Source organism: Ranitomeya variabilis, chromosome 7, assembly GCF_051348905.1.
Source record: "Ranitomeya variabilis isolate aRanVar5 chromosome 7, aRanVar5.hap1, whole genome shotgun sequence".
In the NCBI taxonomy this organism is placed as follows: domain Eukaryota; kingdom Metazoa; phylum Chordata; class Amphibia; order Anura; family Dendrobatidae; genus Ranitomeya; species Ranitomeya variabilis.
The window spans coordinates 191,993,931-192,011,671 of NC_135238.1; the positions used below are offsets into that span (position 1 = coordinate 191,993,931).

Consider the following 17,741-nt stretch of genomic DNA (forward strand, 5'->3'; position numbering starts at 1 on the left):
ATCTTGCAGGAAGCACCTGCTCATGGCTGGTTTACGGTGTAATGATGTTCTTACACTTCTGGATTATGGCCCCAAAAGTTTTCACTGGTACCTCTTCAGTAGCTTAGAAATTCTGTAACCAATGTCATGAGAATGTTTTGCAACAATAAGGTTGATAAGGTCTTGAGACAGCTCACTTGTTTTATCCATCACGAGAGGCTTCTTGTGTTCCACCTTGGTAATGAGATATTTTTATAAGCCATAAGTTGAACCAGATGATATTTTTCACTAATTGGCAGGATTGCCTTCTAATTACTGATAGAAAATCATGGCACCAGCTGAAATCTATGGAGTTTTTCACCTCTTTCTGGTGTCGTTTCTCATTACACAGCTTAATTTCTGGACCTCTATGGTTTGTTTTCTTTGTCTGTGTGGATTGGATGGATTGTTACTGACCTCTGGCGAGTATTTCATATCAATAGCACCTTAAAAAATATATTTGACTCAGGAAACTGGTGACGTGTTGAATACTTATTTCACCCACTGTAAATATGTACTTTAGTACACTTGGCAGCATTTTCACGAGCCATTCTAGGAAAATTCATACCGAGCGGCCAGTCTCTTAACAGTCTTGCCAAGTGCCCATTTCTAAAGCAAGTTCACATGATACATTTTTTTCGGCTTTTTTATGCAAACAGCACAAGACTGTAGTGCCCTCTGTCACAATGAAATGGCTTTAAAGGTCAGCCCCGCTCGTTTCACCGACACAGGGAGGAGAGCTGGGATGTGACATCACATCTACCAATTACTCACGCATCACAGTAGACGTGACGGCATCGGCCTCATCCACCTCCAATGTCTATAAGTTTGATGTAAATTGCAGAGTGCGGTAATACACAGACTATAAGACTGCAAAACATAACGATCACCACCACTGCGGCCAATCATTATGTATGCACTGACATTAGAATATTTACTGTGGCAGATAATGGGGAAAAAGGATTGGGCATGTTGCATTTCATAAATTAGATAAGCTGTCACCACAGGTATCTGGAAGTGGCCTTGCCCACTACTCCCTATTTAGAACACATACTCAGCTAAAGGGTACAAAGGCTGGCAGAAAGATGTTGGTGAAATGATAATTCAACTGACCGCTACTGAAAAGCTAGTCCCTTTAGGTCTGTGGGACTATTGTAAAACAATACTCTAAACAGCCGATCACAGCTCATTCATGATGGCCACCAGTCAGTCATGCAGAGTGTACAGAAGATATACAATTACTCAAAAGAAAAAAAAAAAAAAGAAAAACAGATGCATGCCTATATTTTAATCTTTCACCATTGACAGCAGTATCATGTTATGGATAAGTAGTTAGACTGGAGATCACGTTCTCGTATGTTTCAGGAAGTCACTTTCCAATTTGCTGTGACCTACAGGATAGAATCATCACCTATCAAAACCCTCTAAGGAATCGTTAGGCACCTCCCCTCCCAATTGAGGCCCATTTTTCTTGCTTCTGTTTGTCCCCATGCAGCTGTAGAGATACCGTAATTTCTACATTACCTAACAGTTATGTTGCAGTCTCCTTGCCTCCTGCTTTTGACAGCGGACAGGAAGAAATCCATCAAAAGCAGCAGGCAGTGGAGCTAGCGTATCCTGTGTGATGCAACTTAAGCCCAATATGCAAGGTAAGCCATCACTTGTCCTTAGATATGTACTCATTCTGCTCAGAGTCCTAATATTAGAGCTTGCCCCCTCCAGTTACGTGTGGGAAATTTAGTCTGCATTAAGGGAACCAATTCAGACCAGGTATCAACAGGGCAGACACCTCAAATAACATGTTAAAGCCTCTACATTCTTTAATAGCATCCTATATTAAACTAGCAAGGAAAACCAATGTATACGTGCAACTCAAGTAAAAACACGAGTGACTTACCTTTGCCTATTTTTTCTAACGCCAAATGACATAAGGGTGTAAGTTGGTGAGGTTCCTCCTCTGCGCTCTGCAACTGCAAAGAACAGAACAGATAGAAGTGATGTTTATGTGCGAATACGGAAACACATTCTGGAGCATCAGACTATTTTATGATGACCGACAATGCAGCAGTCAAAGATAAATGTGACGGACTCTGCACCAAGAATGTCTCTTGTGATAAAGCCTCAAAACTGAGCAGTCCACAAGTGAGCACAATAACTTTTGAATACAATATATCAATCTTAAGGGAAAAAAAACGTCAACAGAACCCAACAATACTTTCCAGAGAACAGAGGAAGTACCTTGTGACACGTTTTAAACAAAGCAGTCCCGTTGTAAAAAGCAGTTACTGAAACTATGAATCACACAGCGGCTTCCTGTGCTGCACACAGAGGCCTTACAATAGTTTGGCAGGCGTAAGATCGGGGAGGTGAACATCCATTGTGGGCGGTAAAGGCTTTTTAGCTGTCCTGTGTGGCATTTAAATCACTGTACGCTCGATATCTTAATTTAGCTCTGAATAGCTATCCACATGAAAAAAAAACAAAAAATGAGGTGAACAGTAAGGCTATGTTCACACATTGCGTTCTTTGCAGATTTTTAATGCAAATTTTAAGCTGCGTTTTATAGTGCCAGCTAAGTCTGAGATTTCAGAAATCTCATACACACCTTGTAAAAACGCAGGGGTTTTTCAAATCATTCGGGGAAAAAAAAACCAAAAAAAAAACCACGCACCAGCAAAAAACAGCTTTTTGTAAGAAGCTTACTTACTACCAAGAGGGTAGGTTCGGCCTGCGGGAAAAAAACAAAACAGCAAAAATGCAATGTGAACAGCCTAAAATGTGACATTTCAGAAGCTGCATAAACAGTAAAGTAAAACAAAATCCATAACACTTGTAGCTGCAAAGTCAAATCATGAGAACATTACACAGCACGCAAATGGAAAATATGTGCTGCACACTCTGATAAAGCAGGTTTACTCAGGAACAAAGCAAATATGAAGCTGCGTGACAGCAATAAGGCACAAATTTAACCAGCTGACCTATATACACAGCAAAGCATTATCACAATATAATACACTCGGGATTAGGATCTTGTCCCACAAGACTTCAGATTTCATTTCCACGTACGTCAGTCTCAGCAGGGGACCTCTGCGCCAGGGTTGGGGTAGGAGCGCAGTCCAGGGGGTCGCTAAGCACTTCGATTCGGGCCTGCACCTCAAATCAAAAGTGTGCTGCCCTGAATCTCTTGGATCTGCATGTTTCCATTTTAAATAAAGTTTATTTTATTGTAACGTACAGTGCCTGCATCACAGTGCACGCAGGCAGCATTGCCTTCTTTAGCCCAGCGTGTTGTGGAGGCAGATTCCCTGTTCTGCTTGGTCCTCCTGGTTCGTACAGCCTCCCGCTTTCAGCCTGTGCAGAACGTCTGCACACACAGGGCTGGTACCTCCTCTCCTGGAGCACACACTCAAAGGCCATCAATTTAGGCTACTGTTTGACAGCGCAGCAGTGTCAGGATGCGGCCTTGTTAGATTAGTAGCTGCAATTTAGTGATGGCGAGTCTGAAGCTCAGTGTTGGCTGATCGGCACAGTATCTGATTTCACATCCGCACACTGCACCGACCAGCAAGCACCGAGTATAGACACAATCTCTTACTGTCTTCAGAGAGGAAGAGGACTTGAACTCTAGTGCCACCTATTGGAAGTAGCGCTCCTACAAGTCAATATCAGCCCTTTAATGAGCCCTGTCATACGACTTGGGCTAAAAGCCAAATCAGAATCTCAGTTAGGCTTCTTTCACACTAGCGTCGGGCTCGGCCCGTCGCCGTGCGTCGGGCCGAGGTCCCCGACGCTAGCGTTGTCCCCGCCGCACAACGGGGGCAGCGGATGCATTTTTCCAGCGCATCCGCTGCCCCATTGTGAGGTGCGGGGAAGTGCGGGGAGGTGGGGGCGGAGTTCCGGCGGAGTTCCGGCCGCGCATGCGCGGTCGGAAAAAGTGGACCGTCGGGAGCAAAAAACGTTACATGTAACGTTTTTTGCTCCCGACGGTCCGCCACAGCACGGCGCAACCGTCGCAGGACGGTTGCGACGTGTGTCATTGCGTCGCAAATGCGTCGCTAATGTTAGTCAATGCAGAAAAAACGCATCCTGCAAGCACTTTTGCAGGATGCGTTTTTTCGGCAAAACGACGCATTTGCGACGTAATGCAGTTAACGCTAGTGTGAAAGTAGCCTTAGAGTGTTTTGGGGTATTGCCCCTCATCAGTGCAAAATATGAGATCTGATTTGGGTGGGCGAGAGGCTGAGACAGGGATCTAAAGGGGCAAGTTTTCTCCTTATGGAGTCACTCTCCATAACTTATGCTCATGTATATAGAGCAATTAATTCCACATACAGACTAATCATCACTGTCCCCATTGGCGTCACAATCTAGATTCCCTATCAGTATGTCTTTGGTGTGGAAGGAAATCGGAGGAAACCCACACACACAGGGAGAACATACAAACTCCTTGCAGATGTTGTCCTTGGTGGGATTTGTACCAAGGACCCCAGTGCTGCAAAGCTGCAGTGCTAACCACTGAGCCACCGTGCTGCCCTAGAACTGAGGCACTTAGCGCAAAAATTGTCCAATTCCTGCCACCAGCAACGTAGGTAGGAAGATACTCTGTCGAATATAGCCATCTTGAGCCAAGGATCAAGTTTAAAGGGGTCCAGCCTATAATTAAGAAAAAGCCTTAGACTGATGGGAGGTGCACTGATACAATAGAAATTCACCACCTTTAAATGTATGCTTCCACAAAAAAAACAAACTAAACAGAACAAAATAAAGATCTAAAATGGCTACCAAAATGAGCACTTGTAGGCAGCAAGCAATTGTACTGGGATTTAAAGGTGAACAAAAGAAAACCTAGCAAACACTGTGTGAAGGCAGCCCAACTAAAATACAGAGAAACCTAATGCTGTGTGCACTCAAGCAAAATAAAAGAGAAAGCCGGTTTCCACATCACAGCCACAAGATCGCAGTGTTCACCTGGAAATGGAAAGCCTTGTTCAGCAGATCAGAGCCGACTTTCTATAAATACTCCAGGCAGATGGAAAGTTCCCAAATGATAATGTTTTAAAAATAGTAAGAACTGCTACGACCCCAGCAAAAAAAAAAATAAATATATCAATAGACTACTTTTGCATCTTGATTGGGGACATGTGCAAGGAAAAAGGAAAAATCCCACAATACAAAGTGGAGCTCTCACGACCCCGATCAGGCCTCTTATTAAAAGGAAACCTGTCCCCAGCTTTTTGCCCCTCATTGTAGACACGAAAACCATTTCAGCGAGATGTCATTGTGCCGCTGCGTGTGGTTTGTATAAAAATCCGTTCACCGCTAGAAGACTAGTAAATCTGCTGCCATGCTTCATAGTCATGAGCTCTATATAACCCGTCCTCAATATGAATTGGTAGCTTTCTGGGTACACTGCATAGGCAGAAAGCAGCCAATCAGCGGTGGGGCGGGGGAAAACAGATCAGCAGCAGATAAAATGGATTTCATCAAAACCACAGATAGCAGCCCAGCGATACATGGCTGGAATCAGGGTGCCAGAACAGTAGGATGAAAAGGGCTAATGGAGTAACAGTTTTTTTGCATTTTTTTAATGCAAATTTTAAGCTGCCTTTTACAGTAGAAGCAAAAGCTAGGAGATTTCAGAAATATTATGTACACACTTTCCCTGACTTTGAGAACTGCAGCAGGTCACTCAGCATTTTTTTCACCCATAGAAAGCACTGAGGCCGGGTTCACATTAGCATTTGAGTCCACAGGGTGGTGCTGCAGACTTTTCCTTAAAGCTCCGCATACTTCCGCACATGTCCTGCGTACCTATCTTTAACATTGTGTAAGCAGGGACATCCGTTGTATGTGGATGCGCCCGCGAGTCACTTTGACGTGCCGCTGTACGCAACATGTTGCGTTTGGCGGGCATGTTAAAGCGATGCACGCGGACACATCCTAATACATCTCATGTCCCTGCGTACACAATGTTAAAGATGGGTACGCAGGACATATGCGGAAGTATGCGGAGCTTTAAGGAAAGAAGTCTGCAGCACCACCCTGTGGACTCAAATGCTAATGTGAACTTAGCCTTAGTGCAAAAACACAGGTATCAGGTTTTTCCGTAAAAAGCTTAGGAAGTTGCATTATGATTTTTTGTTTGCTTTTTTGGGTGCGGGCACTAAATTATCAGCATGCGCAAGAGAAACGTAGCAAAACCTGTTTTTTGTAAGCAGCTTAACTCCCAAGAGAGCAGGCTTTACCTGCAGAAAAAAAATCTCTGCAAAAATGCAACGTGTGAACATAGGCCTTACCATGGAGAAGCACAGGATTAGTACTACAAGTAAACATTGCCTACAACAGGGGACAAACCCTTAAAGGGCAACTTGTCCGCAGCATTTTATCACAAAAAACACCACTGGCCAAATGCTTGGTAACTCATGGCCACTTTCAATAAGTGTCTAACTGCAAAAGCAGATGCTGGATTTTGAGGAGGAGATGGCATGTCACCCAAGCCAGATACACAGGGACAATCAAGCCACATTCGGTGGAATTGGTCTACTTTACTTTTAGCCAAGTGTCTCCACCTGTTCGGCGTTTCCCTGCACACTGATGGATTCTCAGTTAGCTCGTTCTGTAGCAAGCTGTGAACTGTTCCGACATCCGTTTTATCATCACATTAAACGCGGAGAGGAGCTCACACAGACAGATAAGGGTCACAAAGTTTAGCTCAACTTTGATGTGGTCTGATTATAAATCAGCACAGTACAGATCAGAAAGACCTAAGACTTACAAACAGCGTCAACAAAAGCCACTAATTTCTACAGTGACAGCTCACCGACAGATTCTCAGTTATCTCATACATTAAGTAATTTCATCACTAGTGTCCAACAATACAACATGGAGGAGAGGTCTACAAATGCTCAATAGTGATAGGAGGTCTGTTGATGGACATATCACAAAGACTTGGCAGTTATGGACACGCTATTATTCCCTAGGTTATAGACAGTGTTACTAGATACTTTGTTTTCTGTACGGCTACTTTGTAGCTGCAAACTCCTTGCAATAATAAATAAAAAAAATATAAATATTAAGCATTAATCACAATTAAATATCTAACATTATAACATGAGATCTTGATTCATTTAATTTAGGGTCTGGAGACCCAACGAAAGCAGGTCCTTTTGTTCAAAGCAAAGCAGATTTACCAATAATTAAAGAAGCCCGTCCATTAACATTTTTATCGTCAAATGGGTTGTCCGGCTTAAATGGTTTCAGTCTGCAGTCACTCTGTATGACTGCAGACTCATGAATCCCCCCCCAGCATACACTGTGCAGTGCGAGGATTCGCCAGTGTGAGCCGGGACTGGAGGGTACATACGAGTCCTACAGGGTGGGCCACGTATATGGATACACCTAAATAAAATGGGGATGGTTGGTGATACCAACTTCTAGTTTGTGACACATTAGTATATGGGAGGGGTGAAACTTTTCAAGATGGGTGGAGACCATGGCGGCCATTTTGAAGTCGGCCATTTTGGATCCAACTTTATTTTTTCAATGGGAAGAGGGTCATGTGACATCAAATTTATTGAGAATTTCACAAGAAAAACAATGGTGTTCTTGGTTTTATCATAATTTTATTCTTTCATGAGTTGTTTACAAGTTTATGACCACTTATAAAATGTGTTCAAAGTGCTGCCCATTGTGTTGGATTGTCAATGTAACCCTCTTCTCCCACTCTTGACACACTGATAGCAACACCACAGAAGAAATGCTAGCACAAGCTTCCCGTATCCGTTGTTTCAGATGCTGCAAATCTCGTATCTTCACAGCATAGACAATTGCCTTCAGATGATCCCAAAGATAAAAGTCTAAGGAGGTCAGATCGGGAGACCTTGGTGGCCATTCAACTGGCCCACGAAGACCAATCCACTTTCCAGGAAACTGTTCATGTAGGAATGCTCGGACCTGACACCCAATATAGTGCACCACCACATTATGGGTGTCAGGTCCAAGCATTCCTACATGAACAGTTTCATTTTATTTAGGTGTATCCATATAAAAATGGCCCACCCTGTACATCCTCCTGGCCAGAGCACGTCTAGTGGACGAGGTCTCACTTCCACACACTTATTGAGTGAGGCCACGCAACCTCGCTCAATACGAGAGTATGGAGAGAGGCCCTGTCCACTAGATGTGCTCTGGCCAGGAGGATGCATAACTCCCATACAGTCGCAAGTAAAAGTTTGGGCACCCCTCGTCAAAATTTCAGTTATTGTGAACAGTTAAGCAAGTTAAAGATGAAACGAACTCTAAAAAGGCCTAAAGTTAAAAATAGCATTTATAATTGCCTAAAATACAAAGGAAATGTCATCTTTTACATATTAAAAATTACAAAAAGGAAAAATGCAAAAGTTTGGGCACCCTGCATGGTTAGTACCTAGTAGCACCTCCTTGTGAAAGTATCACAGCTTGTAAACACTTTTTGCAGCCAGGCAAGAGTCTCTTATTCTTATTGATTTTCAACCATTCTTCCTTGGAAAATTCTTCCAGCTCTGAGATTCCTGGGTAGTCTTGCTTGCACTGCTCTTTTGAGGTCAGACCACAGATTTTCAATGATGTTCAGATCGGGGGACTGAGGGCCATTGTAAAACCTTCAGCTTGCACCTATTCTGGTAGTCTATTGTGGATTTTGATGTGTTTAGGATCATTATTCATATGTAAAAGCCATACTCTTCTTCAACCTCCATTTTTTTTTTTTTTTACATATGGTGTTATGTTTGCATCGAGAATTTGTGGATATTTCATTGAATCCATTCTTGCCTCCACCTGTGGAATGTTCCCTGTGCCATTTGCTGCAACACAACCTGAAAGCATGATTGATCAACCCCAATGCTTAATGGTTGGTGAGATGTTTTTCTGAAATTCTGTGCCCTTTTTTCTTCACACAACTTTGATCATTGTGTTAAAGAATTCTAATTTAACATTATCAGTCCACAGAACTGGTTTCCAAAATATATCAGTCTGTTAAGATGTTCTTTTGCATACTTCTGAAGCTAATTTTTATGGTGAGGACACAGGAGAGGTTTTCTTCTGATGACTCTTCCATGAAGGCCATATTTGCACAGGTGTCTGAACAGTAGAACAATGTACCACAACTCCAGAGACTGACTACAAAAGACTTTCAGAAAGATTTAGTGAGCAGGGATTCTGATTTGCTTCTCTAGTAATCCTGTGAGCAGCCTTGACTGAAATTTTGCTTGGTCTTCCAGACCTTATCTTGACCTCCACTATTCCTGGTAACTGCCATTTCTTAATTACATTTCAAACTGAGGAAAGGGCAACTTGAAAATGCATTGCGATCTTATAGGCTTCCCTTGGTTTGTGGGAATCCACCATTATCAGTGCTAGTAGCTGCTTACAAGAACCCATGGCTGCTGTTTTTTGGCACAAGGTTAGAGGAGACTGGGTTTTTTAAAGCTGGGAAATCTGCATCAAGCCATAACCCCAACAAGCAAAATTAAGGGCCGAGACCAGCAAATTCTCAGTGCGTGTGCTGGGTATTCATAAGTCTGCAGTCACACAGAATGACTGCAGAGTTATTGATTTAGACCTGACAACCCATTTAAGAAGATAAAAATTGATGGGACTGCTTCTTTAAGAAGTGCACAATGTGGAGACAAAAAGCTGGAGAAGACCTGGCACGTTTATGAACACCAAACCTGAATATTTTCTTCAGTCGTAGAACTCGCTGTGCTTCTTGTCTATCTATTTTCAAGCCTGTGACAACAAGTTTAACATTTCTGTTTGGTGGTATATTAAAAAGGAAATGTATGCTTATCTAACGCTGCAGGGAACACATGGCACAGAGTGACCAAACCCATATGAAAAACAAGTGACATTTACAGTTTCTGGAAAAAATTAAATACACAGAAATAAGGGAGAAGTCTTCCTTTGTTTAAAAGTCGACTAGCAACCCAAACTTCTGTTTCCTGTCACCAATACACTCGTCATTTCAGAGTAACAGCCTATTAATAGCAAAAGCAAGATTTTCCCAAATAATCAACAAGAATTCTGAAGACACAACAAACCTGCAAATTCATTAAAAAAAAAAAAAAAAAAAAAAAAACGAACAAAAAAGGGGGGCACTTAAAATGTTGCCTGCTGGCATAGAATCCTGGATCAGACAAGAACATATCCGCTCAAATGACGTCTATACACTGAGATCAACATGAAGCACAGTATTCCAGAAGAAACCATCACCCAAAACTATTGCGTGCGCACGTGGCTCACTGGAAGCGCAGCTACAGGGAGAGGAAAAAAAAAATGTTTATTTTCTCTGTTGCCACTTGCTTAAATCATTGGGGCGGTGCAGACAGCACCGGTGACCAATACACAGCCATGCTCACAGTATAGCGAGTAGTGACTAACCACCTGCCTGCAGTGACTGGAAGAGGCTACAAGGAGAATAAAACTCACATTTCTCCCTGCAGCTGCCTACATAAGGCCTAAGGCCATGTGCGCACGTTGCGGATTAGCCTTTGGAATTTCTGGTGCAGATTTTGCCTCTCCTGGCAGAAAACGCAGCTGCGGATTTGTCGCGTTTTTTGTGTGGATCCGCAGCTTTTTTGTGCGGTTTTGCTGCAGATTTCTTGCGGATTTACTGCATTTTTTTACCCCTGCAGATTTCTATAATGGAATAGGTACAAAAACGCTGCAGATCCGCAAAAAAGTAGTGACATGCTACTTTTAATCCACAGCGTTTCCGCACCAGATTATCCGCAACGTGTGCACAGCTTTTTTTTTTCTCATTGATTTACATTGTACTGTAAGTCAATTGCGGATCTGCAGTGCTTCTGCACCGCAAAAAACGCTGCGGATCCGCAGAGAATCCGCAACGTGTGCACATACCCTAAAAGAAAAACTTACCAGATTAAGCCCAAATCTGCTGGTAAATAGCATTTCTCAAGATGACAGGTTACCTTTAAACCTGGCATTGTACCAAAGGCCTTGCCGCTATGCTGGAGAGGCAGATTGGATAGACTTATTAGACTGCCCTATGACAGCAGTGAATTAAACCAGATACGATTTAGGCTACTTTCACACATCAGATTTTCGCCGTCAGGCTCAATCCGGCTAATTTTCAAAAAAATGGATCTGGCGAATGTTGCCACCGGATCGGTTTTTTCCCCATACACTTGTATTAGTGACGGATGACCTTGCGTTTCGTCCGGTTCTCGCCGGATCCGGGAAATCTGCCGTTTCCAGTTTCTGGAAAAAACGTCCATAGCAACGTTTGTTTCCAGCGAAAAAGCCGGAAGAACTGGATCCAGTGCTTCCGACTTTGCTAGAATGGAAGCCTATGGGAGCTGGAAGGTGCCGGATCCAGAAAATGACGGATTCTGGCGCCATAGTCCATTTTTTTTCTTTTTTTTTTTAAACTGAGCATGCTCCAAATTTTAATTTTTTTAGCCAATTATCTGGATATGCGAGTCGAAAAAAATTGTCCATTGCATCAGTTTTTCCACAATCGGCGCTGGATCCGTTTCTTCCAACATTCGCTGAATTGTGCCTGATGCAAAAAACCTGATGTGTGAAAGTAGCCTTATATTTGCTTTAGGCTACTTTCACACATCAGGTTTTTTGTTTCAGGCACAATCCGGCAAGTTTTTTTAAAAAACAGATCTGTTGTATTAGTGCCCGATTTCACCTGAGCCAGACGTTTCATCCGTTTTTTTCCGGATCCATCCAAATAGTCGTTTACGGCAGACGGAGAAAACGTCCAGATGAACCTTTTTTTGCCCGGCCAAAAACGTGTAAACTGCATGTGAAAAGATGAATCTGGCCTCCGAATCCGGTTTTTCAAGCATTTTTCATTGAAATCATGCAGATTATATGTTCTGAGGTCTCTGTCTCTCTTATACTATTTGCAGCAGATCCGTTTTTTGACACATTAGCCGGATTCTGACTGAAACAAAAAACCTGATGTGTGAAAGTAGCCTTAGGGTACGTTCACACAGGACTTTTTTGCTGCTTTTTTTTGCTGCTTTTTTTTATGCTAATTTAGGTGCGTTTTTGGTGCGTTTTTTGGGTACGTTCACACAGGACTTTTTTGCTGCAGATTTTTGCTGCAGATTTTTGCTGCTTTTTTTATGCCAATTTTCAGCTGCTAGGACACCTCACAATGGCTCTTCACACCTTACTACCAGGAACTCCCTCACAATAGATCACAATCAGGACACCTCACAATGGCTCTTCACACCTCACAATGGCTCTTCACACCTCACTACCAGGAACTCCATCACAATAGATCACAATCAGGAACCTCACAATGGCTCTGTCTTCACACCTCACTACCAGGAACTCCATCACAATAGATCACAATCAGGAACCTCACAATGGCTCTTCACACCTTACTACCAGGAACTCCCTCACAATAGATCACAAACAGGACACCTCACAATGGCTCTTCACACCTCACAATGGCTCACAATGGCTCTTCACACCTCACTAACCACACCCCTAAGCTCTTGGCTGTGAGATCCCTTCCTGCTGGCCATGATTTTCTGCACAAAAAACGCAGCAAATAATGCTACATGCGTTTTTTCAGCGTTTTTGCAGCGTTTTTTTCATCACCCATTCAAGTCAATGGGTGAAAAAACGCTGCAAAAACGCAGCAAAAACGCTGAAAGAAGTGACATGCCCTATGTCCAAAAAAAGCAGCAAAGCAGAAAAAACTGATCAAACAAAAAACCAACGTGTGTGCATGAGATTTCTGAAATCTCATAGGCTTTACTGGTACTGTAAAAAGCAGCTGAAAATTAGCATAAAAAAAAGCAGCAAAAAAAAGCAGCAAAAAAGTCCTGTGTGAACGTACCCTTAGTAAAGAATGTGTAGAAAGTTTGTATAAAATTCAAAAAAGCAAAAACTTCCCCATTCCTCTGTTGGATTGCAGAGTGAACCGGAAGGCAAGTGCAAACTAGGCAATTTTACACACATTTCCTCAAATTCAGTGTACGTGGAAATGTATTTCGTGACCAGTAGAGTCAGAATATGTTCCCGTTCTTTAGATATGCTACATTATTTCTACATGATGTCTAGACTGGTGGTTTGCAAATTGTGGCTCTGAAAACAAGTCTTCAAATACAGGGGGAAAAAAAAAAAAAAGCCAACATCATAAAACACAGAAAAAAAAAAAAAATAGCAAGACAATATTGCTAATATGGCCGCGTTTACTGACAAAGCCCAGAGTTGTGAGATAAGATAATACATTTCTCTGCCCTGCACTTTAAAAGGGAATCAGTCATCAAGTTTTTGACATTTAATTTGTTTCTACATTATGTTGTCAGACTCAGATTCCAGCGATGTGTCACTTATTGGGTGGCTTGCTACAATTTTCACAAGATGACAAACCTGCTGCCATGACCCCTGTATAATCCCACCCACAACACTGATTGGCAGCTTTCTGCTTATGCACAGCACACTGAAAGCTGCCAGTGGTATGGGCGGGGGTATACAGAGCTCAGCATTCAGAGAACCCATCGTTTTGGATAAAAGGCACAGCTTTGTGTTGCAGCAGTTTGTCTTCTCCTTTATGAGCTCTGTTTAACTCCTTCTGCCCCACTGCATAGGCAGCAAGCTGTCAATCACTAGCAAGGATGGGTACGGCTGCAGTTCATTCATATCTAGGACTATATAGCAGGACCTTACCGTTAAGGCTACCTTCACACTTCTGTCGGTACGGGGCCGTCACCATGCGTCGGCCCGACGTACCGACGCATGCTGTGAAATAAAAGCACAACGGGGCAGCGGATGCAGTTTTTCAACGCATCCGCTGCCCCATTGTAATGTCCGGGGAGGAGGGGCGGATTTTTGGCCACGCATGCGCGGTCGAAAATGTCGGACAAGACGCACAAAAAAAACGTTACATGGAACTTTTTTTGTGCCGACGGTCCACCAAAACACGACGCATCCGTCGCACGACGGATGCGACGTGTGGCAATCCGTCGCTAATACAAGTGTATGAGAAAAAAAACGCATCCTGCAAGCACATTTGCAGGATCCATTTTTTTCCCAAAACGACGGATTGCGACGGAGGCCCCACGACGAAAGTGTGAAAGTAGCCTTTTACTAGCAGAACTGCAGCAGATAAAACCAATGTTTTAGCAAATCGAAAGCAAAAAATTCCAAGCAGTGACCCAAGCTGGAATTGGGGTATCTGCCCCTACATCGAGCCCTCACAGATGGGCCAGAAAAATTAGAGAATCCCTTTAAACAAAACCCACTTGAGCACCATAAAAGGGGGATTTAGCAAAATGGAGGAACAGTATAAGAGAAGCGATTAATCTGACCACCACAAAAGTGTGGGGGAAGGTTATTTTGATATATTATGAAATTTCCTCTATGAAATTTTCTATTAATCTTTGAAAACGCTTCTGGTTGCACAAGTGCGGTCTTGACACGTGTGTGCTAGCTTCCAACTTCACGGGGCGACAACATCTTGCTGGGATTTCTCGATTATAATTTTGGGGAACGTCAACTGTACCATATGAATTCACCTTTCCTAAGGTCCCAAGAGCGCCACATCAGGCACGCAAAGTCGATCGTTGGCGGGGTGGTTTGGTCTAAAGGCACCAATACACAACCTCTACCAAATTTTGGCAGCTTTGGCCTACAGTAATGTGTATGAGGGTCTCCTGACTCCTTCCTCTACGGATAAATTATGTGTGACGGTTCGATCTCAGACTGCTGACTTCTGTTTTCGGCTAGATAAGCCGCTGACCAAGGAATGGTAATGACACTCAGAACACAGGAGCACCCGGCACTCCAGTGTATGGAGGAAATCAGGAGAGATGGCCATCAAACAAATCATGGTTATTGGATATGGGGCCAGTAAAGGATAAAGCAATTGAAAATTCAAAGGCAAAAAAAGGTAACAACAATGGCTTCTTTATAACAGTGATGTATACTCGCTTTTCTTTGCCCTTTAAACATTTTTTCCTTGCCACACTGCGTAGGCGGCGTTCTAGGTCAGTCACTGTTTGCTTACTTTTCTTACGCAAGCATATAATCAGGGTGATCCTATCTAGGTACAGTTAAGAAATCCATCCTCATCTACTTTATTGTACCACAGCAGGTAGCCCGGTCTTCCTTGTGCACATGTCCATGATTAAAACCCCCGGCAGCTGGAAATTAAATGTGAATTTACAATTCCCCAGAAAGGGAGACTCCCGCCCAGAAATCAGCATCATGAATGTATTAAAGGCAATCGTGCCAAGTTCTTCTTGCAGATCACTTTATGACAGGCCTATAAACACAGATGATACAACACACCACGAATGGTAAACCCAGAAAATCTGCTGAACAGCACATTTCTCATTTCCAAGCTGCATTTGCCCCATTTTCCACTGCATTCTCATGGCCTGAACTCTGCCTCACAGGGATAAAGGAAGCTGTCAATCTCAGGTTAGCAGATGTGAAACCCAGATGTGATGGCAGCCCAAGACAACAAAAAGGCGGCTTCAATTTTTGGCCCGACTAAACAAATTCAGCAATTTTCATTGATCTGCAATTATTTAAAAAAAAATCGTGACCAATGACAACTAAGAGGGATGATTATACAGGGCATATACCCAAGTTGTAAGAAGTCCCTTATATAGCTCATTCTAGAAGCGACAACGTATGTTTGGGCTACTGATGAAATTCACATAGTACCTTAATATTCTTGCCTATACAGCACCATCGTATTCTGCAGCACTTTACGACACTGAGCCCCAATAGGGACAGTGATCTAGACGCCCTATCAGTCTGACTCTGGGGTATGGAAGGAAACCCGAGTACCCGGAGGACAACCACACAAACACGGGGAGAACAAACTCCTTGCAGATGTACTTGGGTATCAACCTAGGGCCCCAGCAATGCAACAGCACTAACCACTGAGCCATCATGGTACCCACTGTGCTATTTAAGCATCATCAAGTCAGGACAAATCTCTGGGTCCAAGTGGAGAAAGTTTCTATAAACTCAACAGTTTGGATCTTTCATAGAGTTCTTAAGGTGCCATAAATGTTAGAGCTGTGGAGGTCCTACCACTGGGGGTGCTGTTCCTAACTGAGTCTTGTAGCCATCACCTGGCTTGTCCTAGTTACTCCCAATAAACTCAATGGAGACTGCGGCACATAGAAGAATGGCTGCCGTTCTCCCCATCAGACACTCACAATAAGCTATGGATATTAGGTTTAACAAGAAGAGTAACATGTACGAATACGCTCGTCTTACTGGAGGTTAGCATCTTTTATTAGGCTATATTCTCATGTGACGTTTTTGCAGCTTTTTTTAATGCAAATTTTCAGTTGTGTTTCACAGTACCAGCAAAGTCTGAGACCAGAAAGCTCATGCACACTTTTTTTTCCCCAATGACTTGTCAAAACGCTGCGATTTTCCAAAATACAGCATGTCACTTCTAGCGTTTGTAAGCCATCAAAAGCAATGCGTAGTGCAAAAAAAAAAAATAAAAAAATAAAAAAATCAAGTTTTGCAATGTTTTTTGGTGCCAAAACCAGATTAAGTTGAATCTGATTTTTTTTAAGCACTAAACTTTATCAGCATGCACAAGAGAAATGTACCCAGACAAAAACGCAGTAAAAACTAAACAAAACCCGATTTTGTAAGCAGCTTAAATTTGCTTTTAAAAAAAGCTTGTAAATACTAGGATTTCATCAGCTTTTTATGATGCACTAATAAAGGACAAGATTTTTATTCTATTTTCATCTGCTTCATTCAATATTTGCATTCTGAGCTCGACAAGTGAGTGCTTTAGAAAAAGCTGCAGAAAACCCAAAGTGTGAACAAAGCCTTACAGGGACAGCGTCTGGGCGATTCCGTGCCGCATTCTACAATGCAGGGTACTGCTGTGGGAACTGAACAGCGCCCCCTCTGCTCGGTTTCAAGAAAGGCCTGAAACACCTGTTTGTGTAATTCGAGGGCTGCTCTATGGACAGAAAAGCACCCGCCACTAGTGCGTAACATTTAACAAGAGATAATATGTCTGAAAACAGAAGCTAAATTTACCAAGATTATGAAACCGGCTCCCTTGTTCTTTTTTAGGAAGGGAGGAGTAACGGCAAGTGCAGATAAGAACCGAGACGGGAGGAAAAACAATGGCCATAACTATGGGGGAGGAGGCCAAGTGGGTGGCAGCATGTGATAAGCAATTCATACCCACAACTGTCAGCCATCCACGCAGACCATAAACTTTCTAACAAGCTGGATTAAAAACAAAACTGTTTATTCCTCGGGTGATAATCCTGCATAGATTTTGGGAATAGTGCAGACATTACTGAGGATATAGGAGGTTTATGCTGCAGAACAGAGGACGGTAATAACCTGTATCAGCACCAAACACTGGGAAAGAATCAGGACGGATCGCACAAACCAGTGATGTGCAACTTGTCACCAGGTTTCTGCCCCTAATCTGAGAGCAGCATAAAGTAGAGACAGATAATGATTCCAGCCAAGTCACTTTACTGGGCTGCTTACTGTAGCTGGGATAAAATCACTGTTTAATCAACAGATCATTTGAGGACTACTTTATCTGCCGCCAGGTAGTCAAGTATATTCATGAGCCCCCTCCACTGATTGGCAGCTTACTGCCCATGAACAGTGCACGCAGAAAGCTTCCAACTAGTGGTATGGGAGGGGTTATACAGAGCTCAGTATTCAGAGTACTGCTAGATTTG

The 17,741-nt window shown here is 42.9% G+C and overlaps 1 protein-coding gene across 2 annotated transcripts in view; it reads right to left on the minus strand.

Moving 5' to 3' along the window:
- Nucleotides 1-17,741, minus strand: part of ITPRID2 (ITPR interacting domain containing 2) — an 82,180-nt gene that overhangs the window by 26,628 nt on the left and 37,811 nt on the right. For both annotated transcript variants that reach the window (XM_077272588.1, XM_077272589.1), the window contains one exon: nucleotides 1,916-1,988. In XM_077272588.1, coding sequence (XP_077128703.1) covers nucleotides 1,916-1,988 — 73 coding nt within the window. The remainder of the gene's footprint in view (nucleotides 1-1,915; nucleotides 1,989-17,741) is intronic.